The sequence below is a fragment of the Acomys minous genome, assembly GCF_964271855.1.
Source record: "Acomys minous genome assembly, chromosome: 7".
Lineage (NCBI taxonomy): Eukaryota > Metazoa > Chordata > Mammalia > Rodentia > Muridae > Acomys > Acomys minous.
In genome coordinates this window covers 67,768,924-67,789,690 of record NC_140488.1, presented here as the reverse complement: position 1 = coordinate 67,789,690, position 20,767 = coordinate 67,768,924, and the positions used below count along the sequence as shown (strand labels likewise).

At 36.0% G+C, this 20,767-nt stretch overlaps 2 protein-coding genes across 2 annotated transcripts; one reads left to right on the top strand and one right to left on the bottom strand.

The window, feature by feature from the left end:
• Positions 1–3,454: 3,454 nt before the first annotated feature.
• LOC311602111 (SH3 domain-binding glutamic acid-rich-like protein 3) lies at positions 3,455–7,687 on the bottom strand. Its single transcript, XM_084789786.1, has 3 exons — positions 7,545–7,687; positions 3,952–4,119; positions 3,455–3,592 (listed from the first exon to the last, which is right to left on the bottom strand). Exons 1-3 carry the CDS (start codon positions 7,590–7,592, stop codon positions 3,527–3,529), a joined length of 282 nt encoding a protein of 93 aa, XP_084645912.1. The 5' UTR covers positions 7,593–7,687; the 3' UTR covers positions 3,455–3,526.
• A 4,848-nt stretch (positions 7,688–12,535) lies between these two features.
• LOC311601819 (TLR adapter interacting with SLC15A4 on the lysosome-like) lies at positions 12,536–15,784 on the top strand. The gene is made up of 2 exons (XM_084789545.1): positions 12,536–12,642; positions 13,520–15,784. The coding sequence occupies exon 2, from the start codon at positions 13,553–13,555 to the stop codon at positions 14,471–14,473; it is 921 nt and encodes a 306-aa protein (XP_084645671.1). The 5' UTR covers positions 12,536–12,642; positions 13,520–13,552; the 3' UTR covers positions 14,474–15,784.
• Positions 15,785–20,767: the final 4,983 nt, after the last annotated feature.

Sequence of the window (20,767 nt, the reverse complement as noted above, 5' to 3'; positions counted from 1 at the left end):
GCCTCTTTTTCTATTAAGTTTTATTACATGCATGCATATAATCAACAACTCTTTAATTGTATCTTTGACCCATTTAACAAAAGGAAAATCATTATTAGTATTGGAAACTTTTACAGTTGCCCAGGGCTAGTAAAATCATTGTTTTTGGAAGAAGATCTACAACCATCAGTTTAGTAAACCAGTATATTCCCTAACTATATTCTAAATATGTTAACTTTTAATTTTTAGTTATCTAAGATTTAAAATTTAAATATGTGTGTGTGTGTGTGTGTGTGTGTGCGTGTGTGTGTGTGTGTGTGTGTGTAAGAGGGAGAGAGAGAGAGAGAGACAGAGAGACAGAGAAATGTGGATGAGGTAAGCATCTTAAATTCAGTCCCGTTTATTGTTGGTCACCATATTTACACTTCTGAGAGAAGGGAATTACTTCATACTCAAAAAATGCAATTACTTACATAATCAGATGAATTCTCAAATACAACAGGTTACATGTTTTAAAATTAAATTCATAGTGAGTTCAGAGTGACAAATGTTGACAAGGCCCAAAGGTTAATAGGGTCTAAAAGTTACAAGAATATATGCCTTTTCAAATAAGACTGACATGGCTACACATTTTCCAGCTATCTTTTAGTTTATACTGAATTCAGGACAATACTTTTATCTGTCTCCCATTCTAAGAAGTAGTGACTTTTAAATGACAGCATATATGCCATAAAGTGAAAAGGCATGAGGAATTATAACAGAACAGTTTGTATATTTGAACATTAAGATTTGTACTTAATTTAGATATTTCTAGGTAGCCCCATTATATTTTGGGTCTATGGGAAGTTTAAACCAACTTGCCTATATGTATGGCGTATACCAGGATTTGTGGTGCCATCTGGAGTGAAGACTTATCTGAGGCCACAAATCTGCTTCAAGTCTGTCCCCTAGTGAGACATCTGGAGTTCCACAAAGGTAATTTTTTCAGCCATAAACTTTCTAAAAATGTTTTAGTAGATATAAAACAATTTAACTTTTAAAATTGTTTGAATAAAGTTTGGAATTCCATAATTAGGGATTAATTCAACTGAATAGCAGTACATCTTCAGTAAGATCCCGTGAGAAGTTTGCTCATCAGAGCTGGTCAATACCCAGAAAGTGATGATTCACACCGATGCCAGAATTTAGAGAGATGCATCAGTGCACAATTGACAGGGTTATCAGAGGTTGGAAGGAATTCTGGGGTAAATCATGGTATAGACCTTTCAAAATACCAGATCCTTTCCAGAAAGATCACATGCCTACTGAATTTCTTTAACAGAATGGCTCTTGGCAAAGACTTTAGACAATTGCATAACTAACCTCCTGTAAATTCTAAAGGCAAATTACATGCTTCAGTATATTTATTATGCTTAAAATATTTTTTATAGTTTTTGCTTGTTTAATTTCTCTACATTATCTTAAAGTCTTGATATTCTATTTTCTACTTTATCTTTTCTAGTTTTCTTTTGACATTTCTAAGTGAGTCACAGTTTTTCATCTCATCATCTTTTAAGCTTCAGAGTATTTTTTAATAGTATTTCTCCCTCATTCTTGAATTGTCTTTAAATAATGAATTTCCTCTGTCATTTCATTTGGCAATATCTTTCTATTTTCTTGTCCTTAACTTGATTGATTCTTACTATCTTTAAGTCCATTGAGCTGCTTCTGTCTTCTTTAATTTCTTTGACTTCCATGATGACATTTATTATTGTTCTTTTAAATTATGTGCCCTTGGCTTTATTAAGGTGATTCTCAGTGGAGAACATTTCTCATTTTCATTTGGGTAATTCTCATCAGAGAATATAGAGCTGGTGACTTTGGGGAAGGGGATATACTATCTCAGCCTTTTGTATTTGTGTTGTTATGATGTGACTTGGGCATTTGGACTTCATTCATTGGTTGTACATCTGATGTGATATGAGTTTCTAGTCGAAGTTTTTAACTTTTGTTGTTTGCTCAAACATGGTTAGTTTCAGATCAAATATGAAGAGTTGTTAGTTATCCTTTAGATACTCCATGTTAATTTTGGTTAGAAGGCTGGAGGTGATGCCAATTCTGTGGTAACCAAGAAAGTATGTGAATGGGATAAGTGGCTAGATCTGTCTGGGATGGTACACCAGCTGATATACTAGGGCTATGCCTAAGAGTATGAGGATGGCATGGATGAGCTAGAATCCTGAGCACTCACCAGGCTATGCCAGCACAAAGACTGGAACTGGCTAGGCCTGGAGGTTGGGGATGGGACAGGTGAATAAGGATCTGGGAATTCACAGGGCTGGATAGGTGAGTGACTAAACCTGGTGTTTGAGGGTGGCCATAGATGGCCAGGAGTCTGTGAGACTCACCCGATAGTGTTGGAACACAGATTGCACAATTAGTGCCAGGCCTTGAGTTTGGGGTTGTTCTACAAGGTCAATGTTTATGAATGCTATATATGGGTATTTTGTGTTTCTGTGCTTGACTTATGACACAGTTTGCATCCTTGTTGTTTTTGTAAAACACTGAACAAAAGAAATGGAGAGAGAGAAAGATTTTATTTTAACTTACAGACATATCCAATGTATAAGGAAAGCCAAGGCAGGAACCTAGAGGCAAGAAATTGCTCAGCTACCTTTCTTTCACAGCCAAGACCAACCTACAGTGCACTGTACAGTGAGCTGGGTCCTGCTACATCAATCATTAATCAAGAAAATTCACCACAGACTTGTTATGGACCAGTCTAATGGAGGCAGTTCCTGAATTGAGTTTCCTTTATAGATTTGTGTCTAACTGAGAAAAACTAATCATCACAGTAGTTTTTGCTGAAATTTTTGAGTTTATATAATTTTATATAATTTTATTTATCTGCTTTACAAATTGACTTGTTTTCCAATTTAGATGTCCTTCATTTCTTTCACTAAAGTGGTTTTTGTTGTTAGACATCTAGCACTATGCTGAGTAAAAGTGATGAGAGCAGGCATCTATCTTTGCCTCGTTTGGGTCTTAGAAAGAAAGACTTCAGCTTTTCCTATCCAGCATGCTGTTAACTGTGTGTGGGCTTGTTATAAATGGCCTTCATTATGTTCCTTCTATACTTCATTTTAAAATTTTTATCTTGGTCAGATGCTGATTTTGTTAGCTGCCCTGTTTGTATGTATCAGTATTACCATAAGATTAAAATTTTGCATTGTATGTGTGTGTGTCTGTGTCTGTGTGTGCATGTGTGTGTGTGTGTGTGCCCGTGCGTACATGCTGGTGTGATAGTGAGAGAGAGAGTTAAACAGACAAAGAGAGTAGAAAATACACATTCTGCAGTATATGCTAAGGTGGACAAGTTGAAGTTAGGAGACAACTTGTGGAAATCAATTCTCACCTTTTACTATGTAAGTCCTGGGAGTAGAACTAAGTCATTAGACTTGAAACTCTGAAACAAAAGGAGCCAGTAGTTTTGGTGGTTACTTTAATGGAACAGTTATGTTACAGTTAGTAATGAATGGTGGAACTATCATTTGTCATAACTGTTCATTTACTCCATCTTGAGGAACTTCAGAATTTCCTTGTTCTCCTTGGCATCATGGAAAGTTACAAAGTCCTAAAAATAAAAGTATAGCTAATCAGTTCTGACCATTCTTAATTATTAATTAAATTCAAGTGTTATCTGCCATTTATTTTGTCCAGACTTTTGAAAACTTCTGTTAGCTAAGGAAGATTAATAATTCCCCCAGAATACCAGTTATTGAATATTATAATGAATTATTAAAATATACCTAATTATCCCTCACCAAAACTGACAATCTTTATAGGATTAAATTCCAGTTGTCTTGTTAGAAACACAATTACATCATTAGGTAGATGAGTAAACATGAATTTCATACCTCACAATGACTTTTACCTGCATATATGATTTTAAGTTATGAAATGTAAAAAATTAAAAAGAGCATTCATTCTTACGCCACAATATTCTTGGCCATTGAATATCTGAGGTGGAGCAGCCTTAGGAGAGGCAGCCTTAGTCCGCATTTCTTCTAGTACTTCGGAGCTGACAGCAATATCTATTAACTCATATTTAACTTTGTAAGAGTCTAAAATTCTCATTACTTCGTCTTGTCTTTGTTTCACCTAGATAGAAAAAAAAAGAGATAGTAAGTTATTGATCAACTTGTCCTAATACTTTTATGTTTTGTCTTACCTATTCTTTATGTTATGAAAGAGAAACAGCCATTGTTGATGGTAAGCTTGGGTACAAAAACAACTGGGAAATTTTGTTGTTAGATCATGCATGTGTGTGTGTGTGTGTGTGTGTGTGTGTGTGTGTATTTATATATATATATTATATAATTTATAGGCCATATTTGTTATGTATGTGTATATATATATGTATATGCACAATGTGAAATTGAACAGGGCTATAGATTTTTAAAAAGGGGCGTAGCAATCTATATACATAATATAATATATGTTAGTACAATCAATATGTAGTAAAAAATAAAAATAATGTTCATAGTGAACAATTTTTAGGCCATCTTGAACCACATAGTAAGACTGCTTTGAAAAACAAGCAACCTATGTATGTATATATCTATATATAGAGGAGGGAAAACCAATAATCAGAAATTAAATCAGAAAATAGAATGAAAAAATAAAAACCTGATAAAATTAAGATCTAAAAATAGTGAATGGATAAAATGGTTAATTTGTACTGTGTGCTTGAATTGCCAAATTAGTATCTTATACTAACAGAACTATTTCTGATATTTACCTTTCTTCTGAAACACACAACTGCTAAAGTACAATTGTAACAGCTTTTTTTAAACTTTATAAGTGAAAATTGAATAACTACAATGTAAATGTTAGGTAAAGTTGGAGTTTCTTTGTTCTCATGCGATAATCTTGAGTAATTTTTGTCAAATACTGCTAATACTAGAATGTGAAAACAATTTGACAACCTCAACTCCAGCTTATTGATGTGGAATTTCTGTAAAAAATGCATGTCAATAAGCTTTTTTTTTTTTGATGTTCAGAAGGTGTAACTCAGCTATACTTCAAAAATGTTTTTCTGTATCTAAAGGATAGCAGAGAAATCTCTAAAATTTACAAAATTCAGCATTTTTACTTTTCTCATTAAGTATTTGAAATTGCAAATTACGTTGCATGAGACATGAGTCATCTTTTTATAGCATTTTTCTAAACGTTTCCAGACCAACCAATTAAGAGAACAGTTGCGTAGAGCAGTGATATTCTGTGCATGATTCACAGACTGGTGGCATCAGCATCACTTCCGCTTCAGATGTACAGTGTTAGAAATGCTGAGAGTAGTACCAGAAATAATCCCTTGTAGTAACCCTGCTAGATGATGATTGTGCAATAGTTTGAGTGTCATAGATCAACAGTTTAGTGTGTTTCATTCTTTGTGGTTCTTACTTGAAATTGTTCCATTTTACAGACTGTTATACCCAATAGCATGTAAGTCACATTTTTTTAAGCTAGCAAAATATCCTGTAATTTACTTTCTTTAAAACTGCTTATTTTTGTGCAAAAACACTAATCTCCTTGACCAGGCTTAACAGAAGCAATCTCCTTTTCACAGGCTGAGATCAAATCTCATTTCTCTCTTCAGATATAATGTATGGTATGCAACAAGGATGTAATGAATGCTGGCCAGCCACTTATTGGTTTTCATAAAAGTGAAAAATTTAAAGGTAGCAGCTTTATTTGTAATAGCCAGAATCTGGAAACAACCTAAATGTCCCTCAGTCGAAGAATGGATAATGAAACTTGTACATTTACACTAAGGAATACTACTCAGCTATTAAAAACAAAGCAATCTTGAAATTTGCAGGCAAATGGATGGAACTAGAAATGATCATTCTGAGTGAGGTAACCCAGACCCTGAAAGACACGCATGGTATATACTCATTCATAAGTGGATATTAACCACATAGTACAGGATAATTACACTATAATACATGGACATAAAGAAGTTAAGTAACAAAGATGGCCCTAGGGAGGATGCTTACTTCTCATTCATAAGGGCAAGTAGAATAGACAATGGAAGTGGTTAAAGAGAAGGAACAGGAAGGAGCCTACCCAACAGAGATCCTCTGAAAACAGGGAGTGGGTTGGGATAGGGCAATAGCCCTACTTCAGGTGGAGCTCAGGGGGTCTTATGGAAGAGTTGGGGAATAGAAGGACCTGGAGGGGTCAGGAGCTCCACAAGGAGACCAATGGAGCCAACAAATCTGGGCTGAAGTGGGGGGTGCTGCACCAACCAAGGACCATGCATGGCAAGGACCTAGACTCTCTGTTCAAATGTAGTAGATAGGCAGCATGGTCTCCTTTTGAGTTCCATAATAACATGGAGTAGGGGCTACCTCTGACATGGACACTAGTGCCCACTCATTGATTACTTCCCCCTAGTCAGAAGGCCTTACCAGGCCACAGAGGAAGAGGATGCAGGCTGTCCAAATGAGACTTGATAGGCTGGGGGCAGATGTTAGGGGAAGAGGGTTTCCCTTTCTGAGGACTCAAGGAGAGAGGGGGAGGGTGGAATGAGGAAGGGAGGGAGGGACTGGAAGGAGATGATGGAGGGAACTACAATTGGGATGTAAAGTGAACAAAATAAAAACAAAAACAATTTTAAAAATTGAAAATATATTCCTTCAGTTTTTACATGCGCACAATACAAGCTGGATTTTGAAGACAATATGATAAAAGAATATGTAACATACCAACATTCATGATGATTACATTTTGCAATGACATTTTGAATACTATGTGTTGAATAAATGTACTAAAATTTCTCTTTTAAATGACTTTTAAATTATGTAGGTAGCTCTCATTATGTTTCTATTGGGCTCTACTTCCTAAACATTACTGAAAATAATTCATCTAAACTTTGTTTCTTGTAAGAAACATGTGACCTATACAAATATACCAACTTATTAGACAAACAATTGGTCCTTTTATTGGTTACTTGGTCTTCTTTGACTTTCGTCATATACTTACTGTCAGTTTTTTTTTCTCTCTCACTCTAAATGGAGCTCACTATTTCTTGTATACTTCAAATATTGGCTAAATTACTGGACTCCTTAAGGAAGTTGTGTTCAAGAAGGATAGCAGGATACCAAGAAAAGACTTGCTACCCTATGAACATATACAGGGGGAGAAAATCCCCCTCAGGAACAGTCATAGGGGAGGGGAGTAAGGGGAAAAAGGGAGGGAGGGAAGAATGGGAGGAGACAAGGGATGGGATAGCCATTGAGATGTAACAAGAATAAATTAATAAAAAAAAAAGATACCAGAAACTTCCAAAACCAGTCAATTCTTAGAGCATAACATGAAGACCAGAGTTAACCACCATTTTGGTACGTCCTTGTATCTCTCACTTTTGTCCAACATGGTAAAATTAAGTAATGTAAAATAATACTTAAAAAGACAGAAAGGGTATAATAATCGTAGGAAAATGTTGAAGTCCCCAACTTTGGTGTTTTTACTCTAATCCCCCGCCCCGTTACCTCCCTCCCGCCGAGGCCCTTCACACTCACTTCCCTAGAGCCTGACACGCTGGTATAATAAATTTTAATGTTACTCATGGTTTCCAATCTTGCGGTTACTCTTCTGATGTCAAGCTCTTTACTGCTGGTTTACTGTCAGCTCCCTTTCTGGCTGCTGGCTTCCTGGAGTCTGAGCATAGGAGCTCCGCTAAGCCTTGTTTTCTCTGTGAGGGTTGCTAAGGGCCTGCACTCCTGATTGGCTAAGGAGCAAGGTGCAGGCTACTGTCCATTCTGAGGAAAGCAGGTGCTTGGTGACTAGAGGGCAGAAAGCCCCACCCACCTGCCATGGAGGGAGAGAAGGCTATGCTCCCTAGAGTAACACACTAGCTAACACCTTGCTAGCCAGCCCATCTGCCACGTGCTGGGGTTGGAACAGGAAAAACAAATGCACTCTACACTGCTGCTAACCTTTCCCTCTTCTCTGGTTAGGAAGGGAGGCCAGTTGCTTTTCGGCTGCCCTCTCCGAAGCAGAGACAAGGGAGGAAAATCATTCAAGTGTGTCATGTGAAGAAAAGAGACGAACCCCTGTTGCCTTGGTGTGTAAGGGCAGGACAAACAGATCCATGCAGGGCTTTAGCAAAGTAGCAACAGTTCCCTCACTCTTAAAAAAATGCATTTATTTATTTACTTTACATCCCCATCATAGCACCCTCTCTCTCCCTTTTCCCCTTATCCCACCTCCCCCTACTCCTCAGAAAAGGGGAGCTTCCCCAAGCAACCCACCCCAGCACATCAAGTCCCATCAGGAGTTCCCCCACTCTTAACATAGGAAAGTTCTCTTTTCCTCTCTCCCACCCTCCTCCCTTGTTGAAACAGGCTTTGCAAGCTGCCCTTTCCTTCTTGAGGTCAACCTTTCAGTATGTGCAATAGTCCTCTGCCCCTCCCACTACTTCCTCTTCCCCACCAGCCGCTCAGCTCCCCCGTGTAAAATGTCTGCTTCCTCTTCGATACACCCACAGTTCATTTTTCAGCATACATTTTCTAGTTACAACTTTTTTAGGATTAAAAAATATATTTTTAATCATATTCCAGCACCTGTGTTAAGGTGTATGCATTAATTATATTTCTGTGCCTCTCTGAAGGTGGGAGTGCAACCCCTAGAGTCCTGGAGTTACAGGCACCTGGTTGGGAGCCCCCTGACATTGGTGTTGGGAATTGAACTCTGGTCCTTTGGAACACCAGCATTCACAGTTAAACAGCCTTTTCTCCAACCCCTACTTTTATTTTTCTAATTGTGGAAGATACTGATACTATTTTTACCTTGAAGAGTTTGCCAAAAGTGAGTCTGTATGGGTGTGAAAGTCTTATTAAACACAGTATCCTAAGACATTAGTGTGTTACATGGCTGTACCCACCCTTAAGAATGGCTTTGTGGCTGAGGATGAAGCTCACTTGGTAGAGTGCTTGCTCAGGTCTTCTGAGGTCCTGGGTTCATGCCTAGCAGCCCATACAGCAGGGGAGCAACACATAACTGTACGCCAGAACTCAGGAGATGGAAGCAGGAAGATGGGAAGTTTGAGGCCATTCTTAGATGCATAGAGAGGTTCAGGCAGTATAGGATACTTGAGACCTGCTCTTGAAGGAGAAAGAAAGAGAGAGAGAGAGAGAGAGAGAGAGAGAGAGAGAGAGAGAGAGAGAGAGAGAGAGAGAGAGGAAGGAGAGGAAGAGAGAGATGGAGAGGGAGAGAAGGACTGGGATGGGTGGTAGAGGCAGAGGAGGAGAGCAATGAAATGAGCTTGATGAAAATTTATTTTTGTTAAAGTGAGGATGATAATACCTTTTTACAACCTAATTTCAAGGATTAAATGAACTGAATGCATGAGTGTGGGCTCACTGTAGGCTGTTAGGAAAATAAGTATTATAAATGATAGGTGCTAGACTCTGCATACTGCTAGGAGTCACATCAATGGGTAAGACAAAACATTGGTCTTCAGGGAACTGAGTTAGTAGTCACAAGATGAGATAAAGGACATGCAGATAAAATCAAACCGTACTACATGGGTCAAGTCAGGATTCCTGGAATAACAGAGCTTAATAAACTTGAAGTATCTATAGTGCTGGCAAAATATGAGAATATAGCATTGTAAAGTAGAAGGTAGTCACGAATGCCATGGCTGAGGAATGTGCCGACTGCAAAATGTTTTACCAAAGATATTTACCAGAGATGAACATGGACAGTAAAAGTGAGGATTTGTTGAAATGCATGTGCTGCAAGGACACGCCTGATGAGTTCATAGCAGAGATCACAATACTTGAGAGTACATGCAAGGCTTATAGCATTTGAGAGAGAAGTTTTTACCCTAAAGGTCATTACTACAACTTCCATATTGAAAGGACAAACTCCATATTGTCCTTTTGGTAGTAATTTTTACAGAGTAACATTTTTTTTGGAGTCTATACATTTTGGTTCAGTTACCACTGTTCAGTAAAGATTAGGTTCCAAATGTTTATAATAAAGCATCACGAGTCACTGATGTCAGGCTCCAAGTAGATGGAAGGGCTGTTAAAACGTGATGATTTCTTGCTTTTTTGTCTTTTCAGTTAAGTAATCTAATTATTGGATACTTAGAAGCACATGGAGAAATTAAAAGATGGGAATTAGGAAAAACCAGGGAAATCAAGTCTGGTTTACATATTGGATTTTGATTTTTGATACATTTGAGGCTTTTCACTATTGTATAAAATTGCAAATTATGGATTGAAGATTGGCTGTGATGGTTAAAAAAAACTTGTCTATGGATATTTTACTTTGAGGCACACAATCGTAAATTGTATATGTTCTTATTAATCAATGGGTAAGATTTTAGGTTTATATGAAAGGTAAATCAACTAGTAAGACAAGTTGTGGAGGGGCAAAATTAGAATAAGCTATTGTAATCCAAGTACAGAAAACAATCTTAGTTTTGAAAGGACAGGGAATTGGTACAACTTGGACCAGGGGGACAAAGGAATGAAAGAAAACTAGATGGAATATAGCCAATGGTGTGACATACAAAATGATAATTATCTTTAGGTTGTTTTTGAGTTATTTAAAATCATTAAGTATAATAAAAAGTTGTATTATTAAATTTAGCTCAAAATATAATCTATATTAAAATTTTGTGCTTATCAATCTTCTTTGGCAGTTTTTATGTTATTAACAAGCATTCAAAAACAGGTAAGACCTTTGTAAGGTTGGTAAAGCATATTCTAAAGTAAAGTCTTTTCCTTGACTTTGTATTAATATGAATTATTTTGTCCTTCAGTCATCTGAGTATTATTACAACTCATGTAAAAATATAAAAAATAAGATGTAAAATTATTTTTACCTACTTCCTGTCATTTTCTCTAGAAGGGAAACTACTATAAACAATTTGATTTGTATTATTTTCTGACAGCATATTGACATATAATAAGGCAATTAAAAGAAAACATTAGGAACTGGGCGTGGTGGTGCATACCTTTAAATCCCAGCACTTGGGAGGCAGAGGCAGGTGGATCACTGTGAGTTCAAGGCCAGCCTGGTCTACAAAACGAGTCCAGGATGGCCCAGGAAGGCTACACAGAGAAACTTTGTCTTGAAAAACAACAACAACAACAACAACAACAACAACAACAACAACAACAGCAACAACAGCAGCAGCAGCAGCAACAAGAAAGCAAACATTAGTTCAGCCACTAAGCACAAACCTTCTGATTCTAAGCTACTTGAGTTCAAAGCCACTTTTTACATGTTTCTGCAATTGAATAACCCTAACTTTTCTCTGTGCCCAATTTTTCTTTCTCATAAGGAGAAAAAAATATGTGTTTTCTGGAGTTTTAGGAAGATCAAATTGCTACATGTGGGATATTCTGAATACTGTTTGACACATGGTACACACAATTCATGATGCAATCAAATTGTGTATATTTCCCTGCAGTGTGCATACTTTACACATATACATAACATAGCCTGTAGAGCCTAAGAGCATGGGATTTTAACCCAACTGTCTGCTGAAAATCTCATTTCTATTACTTACCAGTTTTGTGACTGTCAACAAATGCATAATCCTTTTCTCTGACTTTGTTTCCTCTGTGTTTCTTAAATAATCTATATGACAATTTAGACCGATTGTCATGTCACCAAATTTGTTAACACATATCTATAATCCCAGATCTTGAGAGGAAGAAGCAAGAAGATTATCCCAAGTTTAAGGCCATCCTGGTCTCTATAGCATGTTCAAGATCAGCCAGTGTCATATTGTGAGACCCTGTTGTAAACAACAAAGTAAAACAAGAGAACAAACAATTTAGTATCATAAAATCATTAGAAATGCTCCATTTATTTAGAGACCATCACAGAAAGATCATGAGATCTGGAGGTCGGGAAAGAGCAGAGGAAAATAGTGTCTTCTAGACAGGACTGCATTCACAAATTCCCAGCAGCTGTGGTTACCCATATAACACCTGCACAACATCAAGGTAGTCAACATTCTAACAGGGAGGGCAGAGTGGCTAATACCGCCCCCTCCTCCCCCTCCCTTCAGTAACTATTGACAATTAGTGGCTTCTATGAGGAGGGTGTAACCCCTGAAATAATTTTTTTCTTTTTTTAACCCCTGAAATAATTAATAAAATATTTTTAAAACTGCTTAATTTAGTATTTCATGTCACCGTTGTATCACAATTTATTCAATATTTTCTTTTTGATGCCCATTTTTGGCTTATTTGAAATTAATAATTTTTACAAAAGATGTTGAGCCTATTTCACTTTGCCCTACTTGAAAGTGAAAATAGTCTTGTCTCTGTTTTTACATACTTTAATAACTCTATTAACTCTATTACTATTAACATTTTCCCACTCGTTGTCAATTGGAACTTTCAAGATCCTCTTTTGGTACATGGTTATTACCATACCACACATGTGACCAGCCCACATAATTTTCCTATTAGAGTTTCAGTCCTGGGTTATGAATGGAAAGCAGAACCAATTTATGTGACTAAAACTGTCGTTCTTTGTAAGATGTAAGCAGATGCTGAGACGCAAACCAGACAGAAAGGACTTTTTCTGAATTTGGATTGTTGGCATCTCAGAAGACCAAATCTTTGGATATCTTAATATTTGGAAAACGTAAGTCTAAACTCTTTACTTAGTTGGATTTGTTTTGTTTCATTTTCTTCTCAACTTCTTTCAAACATTAACATAAATGGATCTCCTGGAAACATCTATAATATATACCATGGATCTATGAGATGAAAACTGTATTTTGAATAACAGTGACTGCCTTTTTCATTCTTATAGAGTTTCTTTTTATTTTGCTGTGTTAAAGGCAGGTTTTGCCATTTAGCCTAGTCTGACCTGGAGTTTATGATACTATTACCTCAGTTTGCTGAGTGCTGGGATTACAGGTGTGAACCATCATGTCTGGCTTTTTGCATAGAGTTTATAGGGAAATTTGAAACTCTTCAAATTTTAGTAGTAATTGATGTAAAAATATGAAACAAGTGAATAAGGAAGGAAAGTTTGAGTCCAAAAGAAGGAAAAGAAAAAAATGAAAGAAAGAAAGAAAAAGGGAGAAAGAAAAAGTAGTAGTAAATTTGAGAGACTTACATTTTTGAACAAATAGCTATGATTTAAGTGGACTTTAAAACAGTACAAGGTAGGCATTTTAGTAATTTTTTAATAAATACTAAAAAACTTATCTGAATATAGAGTTATACATGTCCCTGAGGTTAAATTTTTTAAGTGCTTGCATGTGTACTAAGTAATATTCTCACAATAGCCTGGTGAAAAAGGCAGGAGTATTATAATTTAGCTGTTGAGAAAAACTGCGAGCCAGAAACAATGAGAGCATTGTTCAACAGGGGTAAAGGAATCAATATATTTCTAGTTTCGTTCTTGATTCTTTAAGCAACAGTTCTTCCCTAAAACATGGCTCATGTATGAGAAAAATTCATATATTTTCATTTTAATTTCCATTGCCTTAATTAGTTATTTTATATTTTAGGAACATAATTTTTAGAAGAACTTGTCTAAGAAAATGCTTGGAGAAGCCTTCTTAACTGAATTTCTTTACAAAGAACAGAAACATGTAAAATTTTACAAACCACTAAGATGTAAGAAGACATCAAATGATGAAAAGGAAAATTGGGAGAATAAGCTTTTAGATACACAGGACAACTCGAACAACTCACTTCCCCCTTTTAAGACTGGAAATCAAGAGAAAGTTATAGAAGGAAATCTAACTGAGCAAGAAAATGATACATCTCAAATGAAATCTGGGGATGAGCTACCTGTTGCAAAATGCAAAAGTACACCTCTTCCAGGAAATGTATCCATTGCATTGCCCATTCCAAAGAGGGGAAATGATGAAACACAACTGGATTTATATCGATCCTGGTCATGTACAAGTATTTGTCAGAATTATCCCGACCTACAAATAGGAGGTGACCATGTTAGAAACATGTATGATTCTGGCTGCTTTGTGGAACACACCCATGATGATGTTTGTAAAGGTCCTCTTTTACTTTCGGTGGATATACCATTGGGCCAGTCTCCTAAAACTGAGCCTCTAGAGAAAACATCTACCTCAAAAGTATTAAATGGTGATGAAATTCGAGAAAAAAGCATGCTGTTACATAAGCAACCTCTCTCTAATTCTATGCTTAATAGTTACATGGAAAAAAAGGTGGATGAACTCTACAAACAGTTTTTGGAAGAAAATCTTGCCAGGTGCCTCTCTATAACCAACCTCATGGCATCTAATATACTGATGAATAATGTCAATCAAGTTAGCCTTCAAATCTCCCAAGAGCAGAACATAGAAGCATCCAAAGCCCGAGAAGCCCTCCTCCATTCTTTAGCACTATGTAACCTTCGTAATGTTTCCCACAGAACTAGTACTGAATTAAGCACTCCTAACTTACAAATATCCACACAGACTAGTAGGGAACTTGTATGACATCTACAGTGGAATCTACTAAAGATTGGCCGGATCAAATAGGAGACTACAATAACAATTGTGTTCTCTTGTTTTCATGTCTCATTGAGTTTCCTTTGTGGTGGTATGGCTTTTTTGAGAAATAATTTTTGTGATATATAAGACTATTTACTGAGAACAAGCATAGTCGGGGGGACTTTTTTTGCATGTACAAATACCATTTTTGTATGTAGATTGGGAGAATCTTTAGAAAGAAAAATACAACTGAGCTTACATTTGTAAGGGACAGAGAAAGATTAAGGAAAAATGGAGAATTTGTTGGTTCCATTTGAATTAAATTTGATAATTTAAACTCTACTGGCACAAGGATTAACTCTTTCTATCACTGTACTATGCCTGGTTGTTTTTAAAGCTGAGAGAAAGGAAGGAGGACAGGTTGAGTGACTAAAGTGTATAATAAACCACTATCTACTTCTGAGATTCTCTTGGCAATGTTTTACACTATTCAGATTTTCTACAATCATAATCTTGACTTAAAATGAAAGAAAATGTGTAAAATTTTAAATTTAGACTAAATTAACATGACATACCTTATAAAATACTGTGTTCTATTGCTAAATTGGAAGCAAGAACTCAAGGCTCACAGCTCACATTTCTCCTACAAATAATAAATGGCATTATACACTACTGCTTGTGAAATAGAGTGCTATGGACTTCTGTTATAAAATTCTTTTGAATGTATTATATATCAATACATTTCATGTATTAATAATACTCTCTTAATAAGTATTTGTTCTTTATTAAATTCTATAGAATGGACCAATTCAATGTCTTCATAGCCTGCTATTTTTATATCACATTTTTCTTCATTTTTGTAGCTTAAACTTTTATGATGTAGTGGTAACTACTGAAGATATCTTGCTTATCTCTTTATCACTCCCATCTTTATCATCATATGCCATATTTTTACAATTGATTTGAATCATTCAGTTGTTTGACTCCAAAAAGATAATGGACAAAAATTTTGAAAAAAAACTGATTTACTGTCATGTAGAGACTTAAAAGTATTGTATGTATTGCCTATTGTTTGATTTTACCATTTCATTGCAGATTATCCACATGAAAAATGTTGTATTAACATTTGTACTTTTTAAATTGAATAAAATGTATTTAGGCAGCATTCTTGCTGTGGATAATTTTCCTAGGTACAGTAATATGTATTAATATTGTATTTATGTAACAAATATATCCATAGTGTTGAGATTATTTAATAGTATATAAAATAATTATGTTTAGTTAGTATCAATTTTAAAACTGCTTTATAGCTTCAGATTTAAAAATTCTACTTGATTATGCTTATTTTCCCATTTTATGAAAATATCTATTATATGCTGATATTCACATGATTAAAATGACTTAAAATTAATGAAATAATTAAATAAAAAAGTTGACATATGGTGTGCTGCTTTATTGTTATGTCATACTTGCTTCAGTGTTTGAATAAAATATTCATATATGCATGTGATTTTGCATCATTTGGATTTAAATAGTCTTCATATTATTTTTCATTATGAAAAATCACATACATGACAATAAGCTCTGTTTCAAAGTGTATGTCAAATACACTTTGAATAATCAAATTCTGTCTAATTCTTCCAGGTATAGAAAGTATTAATTTGTGTTTCTATGGAAATTGGCAGTATATATGATTCAGCAGATAGGGCCGTTCATCATATTTCTTGACAGGGAATAACTTTAGGAAGTTAAGAATGATTCCTAGTGTTTTGTTGTTATGTGCTTGGATAGGTCAGTAGACTTTCTACTCATCTTTGGATATATGTTACAAACTGTAGGGACCAGAAAGGGCTTTACTCAATCTTGGTTAACATGTTTCCCCCAAGGAAACCCTGCAACAGTGGCTATGAAGGATAGAGTCTATCCCAGATTCTTGGCCAAAGAAACCAGTTTCCCTGAAGTTCCTAAGACTGAAGCTATCATTGAAATGGTATATTCAGTTAATGTAGCATTACTACATAATGTGGGCTTGGATGCAGAATGAAAAGATGGCTTAATAAGAATTATTATGGTAGAATAAACTGGAACAATTGTGCAGTTGGGTGCACAATTTTTTTTTAGTGGAAACAGGAGAGAAAGAAATAAGCCAGTTAAATAAAAAAATGATTTGACACTTTTGTATGTGTGAAAACTGTGAAAGTAGAACTATTTGTAAGTAAAATGAGAGAGGAATATTGTCTAAAAACTTATCATAATGTTAAAACTAATATAATTATCATCTTAAAAGTGCCTACAGATAGTCTGGAACTTTAGATTCCCAATCACATTTCTGTGTGCTTTTTTCTCAGGGCTTAGTAGATACATCTTTTGGCTTTTGTGTATGTGGTAAAGGGGCCTACATAAGGGTAAGCAGGTTCTTTTCCATCAAGTCACATTTCTAGCTCCAAAATGGTCTTATTATGTCTTTTTTAGTAGTTTTAAATGTGCAACATCACATCACAATTTTATAAAACAGACTCCAAATAAGCTTTACACACACACACACACACACACACACACACACACACACACACACACTGAAGCAAATCAAGATATACTTACTCCAATTTCAAAACAACTGAATCATTGTTATCAATTGTTCTGTAATTTCTCCTTAAAGCAGATAAATTGGTAGTTTACAGACTCATGATATAGTTCTTGCTTTCACTTCCTTACTTCAAGAATTAAGGTAGTTTTTATTGTGTGAAACATCAATTGTCAGTGAATTTGCTTTTATTGGAGAGTTACTTAAGACTCATGGATAGGCTATTTGCTGAACTTCATCTCTCTCTATAATTGTAATATTAAGTAAACGACATTGAGTAGAATTTAAAAAGCTAATGGAAAAGGTCAGACTCCTAGGATTTTGTGTGATTCTTTTCCTTCCCTTTAAGAAGTCAAGCCTGCTTTAGTAAATCTATAGAATAGTCTTATAGGATTTTCATTAGGAGACACATAGCAGAGGGCATCTTCCCCAAGTAGTGGTCCTTTAGGCCAGGCTTCATGTCTTAAGGCTCAGAAGGATGGAGTTAGATGTCTCCCCTGAGTACATGAAAACAATAGCAACAGCACTTTTCTTCTAGAGCACAAATAAACAAGATATTACATGTTCTCAGAAGACAATTGTTTTCTGTATTAGATATTGGAGAATTTTGGAACAACACAGACAAAGCTCCAGTTTGGAGTTTTCACTTTGAGAAACTGAGAAAACTAAATACTAAGCTTTTTAAATTTATTATATTTATGATGTGTGAATGAATAGGCACAGTAGTAGCACACTATTTAAAAATAGTAGGAATTGATTTGATATAACTGACAGAATAAAGAATCTTTTTGCTCGCTTTACCATATTTAGCAAGCAATTGAATTGTATTGTCTTTTTCTGAAAATCAAAGCATTAATCAAAGACTATTATTTTATATATGGAAAATAGATGCCCAAAGAGAAGGAAAGAAATTTACTACAAACTTTAGTGAGTGACTAGACTGGCATTAGTACCGAAGTATTTTGATGTCCAGTTCAGTTTGCTTTCTTCTCAAATCAATGAAACTATCAGCCATCCATATACTATCGATTTGGTGATTTCATAGACCCATGATGCTTTTTATAATTCTAGAACTATAATATCAACTCTAAACCACCATCAACACCAACAACATCACCACCTACCATCACAGATAGGAAGAGTTTTATATGTTGCAGCATGAGTGTTAGGAGTTGCACATGGGCTTCTGCTTTCAGGTCCTCCAGAATAATTTCCTAAACGGCTGCTTCTAGCTACCAAGCACCATAGGGCCAGCTATCACACAACCGCTGGCAGTTGTTATTCCCATACTAAGATAAACTTTGAAGCACGGTTTGGTGGTGCACACCTTTAATCCCAGTACCCAGGAAGGCAGAGGTAGGCAGATCTCTGTGAGTTCTAGGCCAGCCTGGTCTACAAATGGAGTCCAGGACAGCCAAGCTACACAGAGAAACCCTGTCTCAAAATAAAACCAAAACCAAAATTAAACAAAAGAATAAACATCGATACATTATGTATGTTGTAGATTTATTCAGCTTGGGGGCATGTTTTCTTCTAATGGAAATAGCAATGGAGGAGGTGTTAATCATTTTGACCTGGCAGTTTTGAGAAATAATAGAAATGGGAAATAGACAGTGAATAAAATGGAAATAACATCAATATTCAACAAATATAGAATAGTCATAGGAAAAAATAAAATCTACTATAAATCAATATAACTGCTATTGTTTGTTTGAGTAAGCAGTTAATCACATTTGCTTGTCTTCTTGGTGGCCACTTCAGAACTTTTTAATATATAGATATAAATGAAGCAACTCTTTAAGGAAGCTTATATCTATGTTGTTGGGTATATATTTCTTTATGAGTGGCTCTCCATTAACCCTCATGTTTAAGCCTATCTTAACATACCTTCAATAAATTTCCATATCTGCTTCAAAATAAAAGCCATAAAGAAAACATTCACTTTAGAATTGCAGAGTAGACAAAGTAGGGGCAAACTATATCTCATTACTTCTCACAGTTAGCAATCTACATGATTTTACTACGACAAATGATGGCTGATGAAAAAACCAATATGAAGAATCCACAAACTTAAGAGACTTGCTAAAGACTGGGAAGTCTTCAAATGGTCTATGGAGGAACGACATTGGTATATATATAGTGTATGCCTCAAGGTGCCTGCCTCAAAACCATGAGAGGAATTTTTCTGAAATAAACTTCCTTCGACTGTACTTATTTCTTAGTCAATGCTCTGTTGCTGTGAAGAGACACCATGGCCATAGCAGCTTTTATAGAGGAAAGCATCTAATTGAGGCTGGCTTACGGTTTCAGAGGTTTAGTCCATTATCACTATGAAAGCATGATAGCATGTTTGCAGACCATAGATGGTGCCACAGAGATATCTGAGAGGTCTTACTGTGATAGGCCTGCCCATGCTTCCTGTTGGTGGAATAGGGCTCTGGGGATTTTGGATTAGGAAAGCAGTTCAACACTTCTAAGTGGGGGCTTCATTGGCCATACTTGTAAGATCAGGGAAGACAGTGATGCTGAGAGTGATGTAGATTATGACAGTGGTCTGGCTTAAGAGGTTCCAGAAGAGAAGTATAGGACTAAGTGGCCTAAGAACCATTCTTGTGGTGTTTTGGCAAATAATGTGGCTGGTTTTTGCCCTTGTTTAAAAACTCTGCTGGAGGCCAAATTGAAGTGTTTTGGAATAATCCTGTTGACAGAAGAAATTCCAAAATACCCTAGTATTTATTGTGTTACTTTCTTATTAGTGGACAGGATTATGCAAATATATAACGAAAAGAAACAAGCTAAGCAAGGAAAAATACAAAATGTATATTGTGAGGTGAAAAAGAGCCCCAGGAAGTGCAATGGAGCTAAGTCCAGTACTCACCGAAATAAAGAATTTAAAGAAAAGTCTGAGACTATATGGAATAAAGTGATGACCTCAGGGCAAGACCTCCACCCAGCTAAACTTCCAATTTGTGAAAAGAAATTTAAGGAATGTTTAGGGCTGAGTGTGGTGTCATAGGTCTTTAATCCAACACTGGAGAGGCAGAGGCTGTCGGATCTGAGTTCTTGGCTAGCCTGGTCTATGAGCAAGTTCCAGGGTACCTAAGCTTATGCGGTGAAGGAAACCATTGGAAACAGAAAGCTGGTGAAAATTTGAATGAGCAGCTCATGTTCCAGCTCTAGCAAGCAACAGAAATTGGCAGCTTTGGCCATGTGATTTTGGCTTTCAAGTCAAGGATACATACAAGAAAAGGGTTGTGGACTCTCCCTCCATGTCCAAGGAAAGCTATTGAGGCCAGGGGTGTGGCAGATATGTCCCTGCATGGAGGCCCAGAGAGGCCATTGCATGAAGCTGTGAAGGTGAGACCTAGATTGCCTTGGAGACCCCAAGATGTTGAAGATGCCAGAGTTGTAGGATACTTGTCAAGGAGAGTTTCTAATGGGATTGGAACCAAGCCAAGAAAGAGAAGTGTGTTACAATCAGCAAAGCTGGAAGGAGTTGGAGATCTGAATAGTGCTTTAATATCAGACATAGAGATGCAGAGATTGGAGATTGCAGAGTTAGTTTTTGGTCTTGCTTTGGTCCAGCATTTCTTCACTATGCTCCCTTTTCTCCATTTTTGAATGGTAATATATATTTTGTGCTACTGTATATTGGAAGTATGTGATCTGGTTTTCAGCTTTTGATTTTTATAGGGAGTTACAGTTAAGCTATTGTC